The sequence below is a fragment of the Papio anubis genome, chromosome 9, assembly GCF_008728515.1.
Source record: "Papio anubis isolate 15944 chromosome 9, Panubis1.0, whole genome shotgun sequence".
NCBI lineage: Eukaryota > Metazoa > Chordata > Mammalia > Primates > Cercopithecidae > Papio > Papio anubis.
The window spans coordinates 70,741,300-70,754,509 of NC_044984.1; the positions used below are offsets into that span (position 1 = coordinate 70,741,300).

General features: G+C 33.6%; 1 protein-coding gene across 2 annotated transcripts in view; it reads right to left on the minus strand.

Moving 5' to 3' along the window:
• OSBPL8 (oxysterol binding protein like 8) overlaps positions 1-8,077 on the minus strand; it is an 82,481-nt gene extending 74,404 nt beyond the window's left edge. Inside the window, exon 1 of one of the 2 annotated variants that reach the window (XM_021922632.2) lies at positions 6,581-8,077. In XM_021922632.2, coding sequence (XP_021778324.1) covers positions 6,581-6,725 — 145 coding nt within the window. In that variant the 5' untranslated portion in view covers positions 6,726-8,077. The remainder of the gene's footprint in view (positions 1-6,580) is intronic. The other variant, XM_017946019.3, reaches the window with a different exon arrangement.
• Between the last annotated feature and the right edge of the window lie 5,133 nt (positions 8,078-13,210).

Consider the following 13,210-nt stretch of genomic DNA (forward strand, 5'->3'; position numbering starts at 1 on the left):
GATTTATTTTGCTCTTATTTTTTGAACTTAAGAAAGATACTTAGCTTATTAATTTTTATTCTCCTTTCTGTTTCTAAAATATGCACTTAAGGCTAAACATTTCCCCCAGTCACTATTTTAAAGCTATATTCCACAAATTTCTATATGTGATGCTTTCATAATTGTTCAGGTCAGTTATTTTTTCAATTCCTATTTTGATTTCTTCTTTGATCCATGAGGCATTTAGAAATATATTTCTGAATTTTAAACATAACAGAATTTTTATTGAAATTTTTGTTATAGATTTCTAACATAAAAATAAGGTCAGATAATATGTTCTGAATACTTTTAATAATTTAAAATGTGTTGAAACTTACTTTATGGCACAGCATATGAGCAATTTTTATAAATATACCATACGTATTAGATAAGAAGGTATACTCTACAGTTGTTGGATATAAAGTTCTATATTTGTCCATTAACACAAATTTGTTAGTAGAGAAGTTCTATTTCATATGTATTTACTGATTTTTGTCCTTTTCTCCCTCAATTACAAAGAGAAGAATAGAAGTACAGATTTATCTAGTTTCCATGTTGTTTTCTATAAAATTTCCTTATATATTTTGAGGGCATATAATGTACTCATGCTTTTTGCCTCAAAATTTATTCTGTCTGGTATCAACAGATACAGGAACTTTCTTTTCAGTAGTGGTTTGCAGCACTTTTTATCCCCAGTCCTTGCCTACCCCAACTTTTCTTTATTCTTTTATATATAGATATGTCACTTGTAACAGCACAGTACTGAATTTTTTAAATACTAATCTTTAGATCATTAGTACTCAATATAATTGCTGACTTATCTTGATTTATATTTATCTTATTTTGGACTTTCTAGTAGTTCCTTCCATGCTCTACTGTCCTCTACTATCTTGCCTTCTATTTACATAAAATAGTCAAGATTAAAAAACATAAGTTAATCATTCTGTTTAGTGGTTTCACTCAGAAATTAAAACATGTATACTTAACTTTTCAAAGTTTAAAGTTAATTATTAATTTACCCTCCTTCTGGGAAATACAAAGGCCTTGGAAGAACTTATTTACCTCCCTTCCGGCTTATATACAATAACTGTCATGTACTGCAAATCTTTCTTTTTAACTCCAAAAGACATCATTTGTATTGGATTTAGAATTATTAAATTTGCCCATATAGGCCTTGTTATTTGTTTATCCTTACAACTTCAGACTTTCCATCTGAAATCACTCTCCTTTTGCCTGAAGTACACCTGTAGCTTCTACTGTTTCAGTAAAGAAGTCAAACAGATGTGTGTGAGTTTAACTGTTGTTATTCTTGTGAAGGAAATCTGGGTGTTTTCACCCTCTGTCTTTGATGGTCTGTAGTTTCACTATGATGTGTTTAGGTGTAAGTTTCTTTTTAATTTGTTTTCTTGAGAATTTGTGGACTAGTATCTTTGATCAGTTCAATTAAAGGCATTACACTTAAAGATTGTTTTTGTCCTATTTTCTCTACTTCTTTTATTTATGACCAAAAACAGACAGCTTTTTTCCTTTTATTCTGCATGTCTCAACTTTTTTTTTTTTCATCTTTTCCTTCCCTGCTGTATCCTAAATAATTCTTCTGACTTACCTTCCTCTTCACTAATTCTATCTTCATCTGTATGTCCAATCTGCTACTAGTATGTATACTGAGTTTTTAATTTTGGTTATGTTTAATTTCATTTCTAAAATTTATATCCTAATATTTCACAAATCTACAGGCTATTTTAAATAATTCCATTTTGAAAGTCTGCATTTATGTTTTTAAAAATAGTAAACAGAGCTTTAAAAACAATAGTCTATATCTGACCACTCTAATATCCAAGAAGTCTTACAGGCCTCTTTCTACTGTCTGTTGTTTCAGTTATTTCTCATTCATGTCATATTTTCTTATATATCTGGCCATCTTTGACTTGTGTACTAATTGCTGACTTTGAAAAAAATATTTGTAATAATAATTAGAGACCTGGAATGAAAAAGCCCGTCTCCAGAAAATTATACGATTTTCAGTACTTTTTTTTTTGAGACCGAGTTTCATTCTTGTTGCCCAGGCTGGAGTGCAATGGCACAATCTCAGCTCACCACAACCTCTGCCTCCCGGGTTCAAGCAATTCTCCTGCCTCAGCCTCCCGAGTAGCTGAGATTACAGGCGTATGCTACCATGTCCGGCTAATTTTGTATTTTTAGTAGAGACGGGGTTTCTCCATGTTGGTCAGACTGGTCTCAAACTCCCAACCTCAGGTGATCTGCCCACCTTGGCCTCCCAAAGTGCTGGGATTACAGGCGTGAGCCACCATGCCAGGCCGATTTTCACTACTTTCTTAATAGCCTTTCTCCAAAATATTCTGTCTCTTGTTTTAACTTACATAAAGTAATAAGAGTATCTCTGGGATATTTTATTGAAGCCAAATTCCTTCCAAATGGTCATTAAGTAGCTAAGTGAGGATTGGAAACCAGGTAGTCTTGCTCCATTTTCACTCTGCAACATACACTCACGCTGACTTTCACATTTTCTAAGGTTATAGAACCTATAACAATAGCACATATTCAGGTCAGGCGAGGTGGCTCACACCTGTAATCTCAACACTTCGGGAGGTTGAAGTGGGCAGATCACTTGAGGTCAGGAGTTCGAGACCAGCCTGGCCAACATGGTGAAACCCCGTCTCTACTAAAAATACAAAAATTAGCTGGGTGTGGTAGCACACACCTGTAATCCGAGCTACTTGGGAGGCTGAGGTGAGAGGATCACTTGAACCCAGGAAGCGGAGGCTGCGGCGAGCCAAGATTGTGCCACTGTGCTCCAGCCTGGGCAACAGAGTGAGACTCCGTCTCAAAACAAAAACAAACAAAAAAGCAGATACTGAGAATGATGACTATTTAGACTGACAGATGGCCATCCTTTCAACCAACTAAGAAATAATAATGAATTCACCTGTTATAAATATAAATATTAGGCTGAGCATGATGGTTCACGCCTATAATCCCAGAACTTTGGGAGGCCTGGGAGGCCAAGGCAAGTAGATCACTTGAGGCCAGGAATTTGAGACCAGCCTGGCTAACATGGTGAAACCCTGTCTCTACTAAAAATACAAAAACTAGTTGGGTGTGGTGATACATGCCTGTAGTCTCAGCTAGTTGGGAGGTGGAAGCAGGTGAACCCCTTGAACCCAGGAGGCGGAGGTTGCAACGTGCCGAGATCACACCACTGCACTCCAGCCTGGGAGACAGAGTGAGACTCCATCTCAAAACAAAAACAAAAACAAAGCACAAGTATATATATATGTGTGTGTGTGTGTGTGTGTGTGTGTATAAAAAATATAAGTATTTATAGTATACCTATCTGTTACACAACACATTGTATTTAGGGATAAAAACATGAAAAGACATTGTTCCCTATCATTCCTTTCTTTTAAAAAGGCTATTGTCTAGGGAGAAGCCAGGTATTCAAACAAAAATTATAATACAGTAAAATAACTACATATAATGAAGTCAGAGGGATACCTGAGAATAAGCTATGGGGTCAGACTATCTGTCAAGCCTGGCACCACCATTTACTAGCTGTATAACACTGGGCACGATACTTAACTTCCAATGATTCAGTTTCTCTAATGGAGAAAGGCATGAAAGTGATAAAGTACTTAAGACTGAAGCAAAAGAGTGCTATAATACTCTCTTCGTATGAAAAGAAAAAAACATACTAATGCGTTTCGGAAATGCTTTTAGCCATCAAAGCAAATAAAAAAGAATTTCCTAAAGCTCAACCCCAAAAGAAAAATTAATGACATTCCAACCTGGTTGAAAAAAGTCTGTCATATCTTTCTTCCAATCTTTTCATTTTGGAAGTAGTCACAGTCTCACAATAATTCGAGTGAATATAATAACTCTTCCATCAAGTAATTATATAACCATGGTAAGTTCCTTAAATTCCAGGGACTTCAGTTTCCCATCTACAGGAAATTTCACATTAGATGATCTCTCGTGTAAGTACATAGGTTTACTTTCTCCTGCTAATGCAATGGAATATTATCCCTGAATAAATTAGTGTTCTGCCCTTAACCTCTAATTTGTCCACAAAATGCAAGTACTATCATCACTGATAAGGCATTATCTTTTTGATATACCTGGTTCATTAATGTTGTGATATAATAAAGCAAATTTTATGTTGCTTCAGTCATTAAAATGAAATTATATATACAAATCTACAAATAAATATTTTATAAGTATCTACAAAACAAATACAGAATTGCTACATCAACTATATTGAATACAGTCAAGAGCCAAGAAAAAAATCTGAGAAGTCAAAATACACAGAACAACTATGCCCTAAAATGTACAATCTATAGATGTCTATAGATGCTTTCTTTGCCCAAAGTTTATTTACTCCAATTTGTAGGTACTGTTGTAGAGATTAGTAAAATGAGCATTATCTAGAAGTAACAGCTGAGATCAACAGATAGATAATCAGATAGGAACTAAATAAACACATTGCATCATGGCATCACTATGGGTACGGGGCAGGGGTGTCACATCCATGTTATAGCTAATCATAAAGAAAAAGGCTATGCTGACATATTTATTAAGGCAGAAGTGACTAAAAGAAAAAAGATTTTTTTCAGGAAAATTAAAATTTAAAAAGGGTTATGCTCAAAGCAGTAAGAAAAAGTTATCTTTAAATATCACTAACGAAGAACAAATCTTTCTCTAATTTCGTCAGATAAAAGCAAATGCATGTAAAATAATTTTTTCAATACAACAATGAAGTATATATCAGGAGATATTAGACGTACTTTTTACTTTTACCTTAAGTACACAACAAAAAGCCACTTCTTTGAAGCACTTAATTTCATTCTACTTCTTAGTTGATAAAAGCAGATATTTTATAGAGCTTTTTATCACAGCTGGTTGTATTAAGGAGATGATGGAATCATTTCTATGAATATGATTTTCTCTATTTCAAGAATTAGAAAACAAAGTAAACCATTTACTTTTCTATAAAAACAAATCCATCTAAGATGGCTTTTAATATTTCTTTGACAAGATAAACTGACAATTTGCCTTTAACTGCCTAATTAAATAAGTACCAAACTTAAAAGCTAAGTTTTCTATTGTTCATCAAGGTCACATGATTATTCTGTAAAGCTAAGTAGACTTGTGGCATGAAGGTCAGCAAACTATATTAGCAAGCTTGTTGGCTTAAAAAATGCAAACAAAGAGACAGAAACAAATACAGAAATGAAACTTATTTTAAAATAAAAAATATTTAACATTAAAAAAATCTCAGTATTTTGTATTTGCAAAGCCACTTCTGAATGACAAAAAACTAAAATTTACACCACTTAAAACATAAGAAAGACACATGAGAGTAACCATGCTACACTAAGAAGACTTAATATGGATTATGAGTGCTATTTAAAGCTTATGCTACTTAGGGAGAGTTGAGGACTATGGTTTCCAATTCTTTTGTGAAACACTCTTAGAAAAGAATGAAATCAGTCAATTTATAATAATTTATTTAACTGCCCAGGTGAACACTTTCTATGAGGCATTTCACTATCTCAAAAGAACATATATACCACTTATCAACACGAATATTCAAAAAGCCAAGAATAGAGGTTTTTGTGAAAATAGGGAATTTAATTCAACAAAATCTAAGTGTCAGAAAAAATATATAAATGCAAGTATCAGTTTCAGTCAATATTTCTTTGTCATCATTATTAAATAATACTTTTATTTTAAAAGAATATATAACCTTAAAAGAGTAGACATAATTATATAGTGTTTAAAAATCTGAAAGGAAAACAAAAGATTATTTAAACATATTCAAATATTTGCTATAATTTCAAATAATAAAAGATCAATTTATATCTACATCTCATTGACCGATTGTTTAATGCCTAAATCATAGCTGTCAAATGCCTAATAAATATAACTCTAAAAATATCATACATTTTCATGACAAAAATTAATCACACACAAATATATCTAACAACAAGAAGAAACTAAGGTATTTCAAAAACTATACTTGAGTAGAAAGCTTCACTTTAGTCACAGTCTGAGATAAATTTAGGAATTTAAGATAAAAACATTAAGATAATAAAGTGGTAAAATTAAAGCTTACATTAAACATCAACTTTAATACAGCTACCATTCTGCAAAAAATGAACAAATATCAATATTAATATCTGGGTTTCATTTGGTAAACCCTCAGAGAAATGTGTTTGTTTATATAATTTTGTGTTTATCTCAAGTCTAGAAGGGCTTTAATTTTATCAAAGGGTCATAATATTTCTATAATTAAAGCAAAAATTTATGCTGTAAGCACTCAAGATTCCCACTTTACTGAATCATTACTTCTCAAGTTTTAGCTGAAGAGACTCTAAGAGAAAATATGGAAAAGCCAAGCTGTTTAGCAGCAGTTACTGAAACCTAAGCTTTCACTACAGAATTGTTTTGTTCAAATGAAAGCAGCTTTAAAACGTTAAAATGCCTGGTTTATTTTAATTAAAAGTCTGCAAGAAATTAGAAATGCAAGATTAAACACACAAACCTGGCAATGAAGGAGAAAGTTCATTGTATCCTCCAAATGAAGCATTCCGAACAAGCTTTCGGCCATCAATCCGTGGAGGAAATAAAACAGGCGAAACACCAGTACATGAAGAAAATCTACGTTGTTGTGAGCTCTCTTCTTTCATAGCTCAGAAGGTCTATTTAATGTATATGCTCACCCAGAGGCTAATCAGACCAATATGGCAAAGACAGGCTTTTCTCTCACATCCAACTGTAGCAAAACCCACCACCACAAACAAAGAACACACACATTTAACAGCAAAGGAGAAGGACCAAAGACTGTCAAATCAGCAGTAAACAGATAGAGAAAGCCTGACAGAAAAAGCATTAAACCATGCTGCTAATTTTTTAAAAAATGAACTGATAAACACTAAAGGCTATTCTACTAATGTTTTCCCTTTTTATCAAGCCACCCTGCACTGAATTGCTGCTTTAGGAAAATAAAGCAAGATCAATACTTAGCAATTCAAGATGAAGTAACAAAGTCATTTTCTCTTCTTAAAAATGCAATCCTTTTATCACATCCATTATGTTTTTGTAGTATCCGGCCACACTTTCCACCTCTTCTGAGTCCTTCCTTCCCAGCTTTTACTTACTTCAAAGATGGATATAAATGTAATGCTTTTTATCTTCCCTGAAGCTTCTAGATTTATATCTAATCTACAGCTTGCCTCAGCCATGATTAAAAATTCATAAAGAAAGATACTCTTTCAAGCACAATGTTGATGGATTCCAACAGTTAAAGCAGAGAATAAACATTTAAGTTTTGCCTCCAGCAGGGATATGAGTCATTAAGACAGTGGTAGCGCAAACCAATCAACAGAGGAGATTAAAATGACACCATAATGCTGTATGCTCTAACATGTTCCTTGAAACAAATACGAGCTGCTACTGTTCCTCTTAATTATATTTAAACTGTTCAAAATATACAATCTATCAATGAGTCTTTCCGGTTTGTAATTTTTTTTTTAAAAAGTAACTTTATTATCACAGTGACAAATGTACTATGTTTAAAACTAAGCCACTAGTATTGACATCACGTCATTAAATCTAACAGGTACTTTCCTATCCTTATAATGATACCATCTCTTTATACCTAATCTTTAAAATTCCAAAGAATTCTCTCCCAATTATACTAAAATCCATACACCTTACCCTACCGTAATTCAAATTTAAAAGCTCTAATCAGTTGCTCTTTCTATATGCTGTAGATTGATTTTTTTGGTTATAATTATTTCTTTCAATCTGAAAATACACCCACTCAGCTGGACCACAACCAACTGCGTTAAAATTTACTTCGTGGTTCGTTTTCATAGGTATCTTACCACAAGATCTCAGTTTCCTTCCTTACTATGCATACACTTCAAGGCTGGTTCTCTATTCATGCACGAGATCTCATATAATCTAAGACTTTGTCCTTACCAGAAAGGACACACACAAAAAAACCAAAACTCAATTTCTTTCTTTCTTTTTTTTCTTTTTTGAGATGGAGTCTTACTGTCGCCCAGGCTAGAGTGCAGTGGCACAATCTCGGCTCACTGCCACCTCTACCTCCCGGGTTCAAGTGATTCTCCTGCCTCAGCCTCCCAAGTAGCTGGAACTACAGGAACCTGCCACCATGCCTGGCTAATTTTTGTATCTTTAGTAGAGATGGGGCTTTGCCATGTTGGGCAGACTGGTCTCACACTCCTGACCCAGGTGATCTGTCCACCTTAGTGTCCCAAAGTGCTAGGACTGTAGGTGTGAGCCACCACACCAGGCAAAACTCAGTTTCTTGCATATGACATATTCTTCCTTGGGCAAAGGCATTTCAAAATCAATTAGTGGAGAATAAGTTTACCACTAATACTCATAATTGCAGCAAGTTTGTGGGTTTTAGGGGTTGGTTTGGTTATTATTTTTTGCTTTTCTCCATATCATAAAATGTACATTATCATTAACTGTAGACAACAAATAATTATAATTCATGCAATGCTGCTTGCCTTTAAAAGCATAAAGAACGTCACAAACAGCATTATACTAGTATAACAGTTAAGCAGGATTTGAAATTAAACTGCATTCAAATCTCTGTTTTATCTTTCCTAGAAATACTTAAACAGTTTACTTAATTTCTCTGGGTCTTTGTTTTCTCATCTATAAAATGCTAATAGTAGTATTGATATCATAGGATTGTTACGAGGATTAAACGAGATGATACATATAAACTCTTAAAAGAGTCTAGGTTAAAATGGCAAAATGAAGATACTGAACAAATGTGTTCCCTCCTAAAACTCAAGTAAAATCAAGAAAAGGGGTATTTTTAAAAAATAAACAAATATGTATATATATCCCAAAAGTATGTATCCAGGAGAAGATATATTAACAACATAAATTTGACACTGCAAACCTTGAGATGAACAAGTAGTCATGGTCTTGCAGATCCAAGAAAGCTAAATCAAAACCAGCAGTAGTAAAAACTGAGAGTCAACCCTATTTACACCAAAGAACCCTTCTGCACATAATTCACAGCACCAAGCTCCTCTGGATCATGAATCAGATAGGCTATTGATGTCAACAACAATACTGGAAGCAGGCCAAAAATATAACCAATATCTTCAAAATATAAAAGAAAACTAGTTTCAATTTGGAATTCCATACCCAGCCAAATTATCAATTATATATTAGAGTAAAATAAAGATATCTTTAGACATGCAAGGTCTCAAAATTTTAATTTCTATGTACCTCTTAAAATAATTTAGTACAGCAGACCCTTCTCAGCTGGGGTTCTGCAATACAATTAAGCCTAATGTACTAAGGCATCCATTGTTCAAGATGAATTAAATTTATTTCCCATGCATCTATAATGTTTCCAACCATGCACTATATCTTTGGGAAAACAGAGAAAATATTCCTATAGGATTTACTTCTGTCATAAGACCCCAGTTAAGGAAGGCTGTACTAGAAGATAACACTGTACTAAAACATGATAAATCAAGAATGCATGGGGTATAGAAACAGGACGTTCAATATAAAAGAGGTGTCATTACCAAAAAGTCCCCCTGCCACTGCACCTTTTTTTTTTTTTACATTTTATTATTTTTTTCCATAGGTAGTATTTTATTTATTTATTTATTTATTTATTTATTATTATACTTTATGTTCTAGGGTACATGTGCACAACGTGCAGGTTTGTTACATATGTATACATGTGCCACGTTGGTGTGCTGCACCCATTAACTGGTCATTTACATTAGGTATATCTCCTAATGCTATCCCTCCCCACTCCCCCCACCTCACAACAGGCCCCGGTGTATGATGGTCCCCTTCGTGTGTCCAAGTGTTCTCATTGTTCAGTTCCCACCTATGAGTGAGAACATGCATGCACCATCTTTTTTGACACATGGGCAAACTGCTTGGGTGAGCTTTGCCCAAGTTCTTTGTTGACACTGGCTTGTGTGTCTGACTGTATGCTGATAAAACTTCTTTTCTTCCAAGCTGATGTTTGGATCAGTTGAGAATACTTCCAAAACAAGGAAGCATTCTACTTTTTACTTATTCCTGGTAGAACATGGTGAGCTAAAAAGCAGAATATACCTCTCCTGGTCATATTCCTGCCAGGTGTCCAATAACTAAACCACAAGCAATAATGAATCCTGTATTTCCCAAGACCCACTAATTATCTTGTCAAATGCTTTCTTCAGACGACTTTTGTTAAACTCTCAAATAAATCATTAACAAACTATGGCTCAGAGACTCTTGCTCAGTTTATCTTCCAGCAATGTTGCCCTTTCCTTACCCAACCAGGTTTGGGCTTGCTACTGTTAAATAAGCAGGAGGCCAATGGCCTGAGGCTATCTCTGTACTTTTAGTTCCCAGTAATGAACTACAAGCTAACTTTGGTATGTAAATGAACAGAAACCTAACTTAGGAATCTAATATTTGTAACAAATAGGCTGATCTTTGCCAATCACAAGCAGGTGAGCTTCAGACAATCACAGGCAACAAACTAATCAGATCATGTTCAAATAAGGCAGAAGCCCAGCTGTAGCCAATCAAGCTACTTCTGTATTTCTGAGTTCTGTCTATAAATATTCACTGCTTATGTTTCAGAGTGGTGCTCTCTGGACCTCTTCTGGTTTTGAGTTTGCACAATCCATGAATCGTTCTCACTCAAACTCTGTTAAATTTAATTTGTCTAAAGTTTTTCTTCAAACACACTCTAAATAGTGTTTAAAGAAATAACCATAAATTGTCTAGATATGCACACATGATGGTAACATTACTAGAAAAAAAGAAAAGGCACACAAAAGTGAGGATTCTGGTTACCTGGAGCATGTAGAGGGCAATATAAAGGGGAAGAGATAAGGATCAGGAGATATATGTAAGATCTCCTCTAAATCTGGGATGCTGGGTATGTAAGTATTGGTTTTATTATTATTATTTAACTGTAAATGCATTTTATATACTCTTCAGACTGCATGAAACATTTCACAGTACATATACATGTAAATGTCTTTTTCTTAAAACAAAGTTCTCAGATTGTTGCCAGATACATAGAAAACATTTCAATGTAAGCTATTATTATGTCCAGGATCTTCATTCAACAGTTCAGAAAAGGCAGGTAAGAAAAACAAAATATTACTAAATACAATAATAGCAGGATTTATTTTCCCTTCCCTGATAGCCACCTGTTACCACTTTATCCTTCCTTCTACTCTTTGAGTAATCCTAACTCAAACCAGTCATCTGTACTCCTTCTCCCACAAGATGTAATCACTGGTGTTTAATTATTTAGAAATTCAAGTAAGAGTGCCATCTTTCTTACCTCATCTGAATGGTGGTAAAATAAGTGTGGTTTAGCCAAAGATGTACCATAGGTTACACCAACTTCATAAAGCTTCCATTAACATTCTTCATGTTAAAGGTTTTACAATATTTGGTAAGCTCAAAATACCTGGGAAACTACTTGGCAAACTAAAAAAGTATTATTTCAAGAGAAGCAGTGGAAACATTATATGATAGCATATTTCTGGATCCTAAATCTGTTCAATTATTCTCTACAACCTACCTTGCCTATACATCACAGACTCATGAGGATGAAATTATATATATGTATACTCACACCTATGTGTATATGTGTATTGTTTTGATCAATTTGATCATTTATGTCACATAAATGTAAAGTAGTAATAAAAGTTATATTTCAAATCTATAATTCAAAGAAAACCATTATATTACAATAATCTCAAGACAGGATGTAATTGCTATAGACTAATTTCACAAGGGAAACACAAATACTCTTTTCTTCAATAATTTAAAAAAAAACTACTAAAAATTTTAACGGCAATTGTTCATTCAAAACCAAAATCTAGATCACTCTAAAAAGCTAAAGATGTATTTTTAAAACATTATATATACCTTTGTGATTTCAATTTAATTTGAGAATTACTTATAATCACTACAGATTTTTGTAATTTTAAAGTAATACTAAGGACAAAAGAGCATCAATGTTGCAAGATCATCATGACAGTTTTAAGCTACGTGAGGCATTTATGTTAGAAACAGATTCTGGTCTTGGGATAAACATGTACTTATTTAAAAGTGTTTTTCAGGATACAAGTCACCACACATTGTTAAGTTGAAAAATCAATTTGGTGGGTCACAAACAGTGCTTTTAAAAATTAAATGGGTCAGGATAGAAAATATCAAAGTGCATCCTACTCTGATATTAAAGGGCAAATTGTTTCATGTTGTTTTAGGCTTTTTACATAACTATTTACTATGTTTTGGGTAGTGATATAAAATATATGTCTTACAAGAGACCATGGTCCAAATTAGAAAACACTGATGTAAATGATATCTTTCTTCTGAAATTCCTTAATTTTAAAAAATAAATAATTACAAAATGTTATTACCACCTTGCCACTGAAGAGACCAACTACATATATCATATATGGTCTAGCGGCTCTTTCCATTTGAAAATGGTAGACAAACAAAGGCAAATACCATAAAAGGTCATAAGAGTTTCTGGAATCTGCTAAATGCCCACAGAAAATGCCCAGCCTACATTTCTTTCTGTTAAGATAAAAGATTCAGACTGGGGAAGATACCTCATTGGACAATTGGAACTTTAATGGGTTATCTGGACAAATTCCAGACCATCTCTATTTAAGAAAAAAAAAATGAATGGCAAACATAGCTGATATTCTGAAATAACCTAATTAGTATTTGGAAAAACCCCTTTAAATTCTATAAAATTCTACGTGCACACTCATGATAGAAAACACTGAATTACATTAGGATGAAAGCACTGTAAGAGTTACACATTTTATCTTGAATCTCAAGATAATAAACCTAGGCTTTAAGAGATTTTAAAATCCTTAAAGCAGCAGGACAAGTTCGAGAAAGATCAAAACATTAAGAACAAAAATCAACCAACAAGAATTTAAGAAAGTACTATGTCCAGACACACAGAGAACCACCACTCTATAAAATGAGTATCTGAAGACTGTTGTACACAAATTCAGCAGTAAGTTCCCTTACAGAACATGTGAGTCAAATAAGAATATATTCTTATTTGACATATTAGAGCAGCTCAGGCTTAGTAAACAAGTCTATTCATAACATTAAA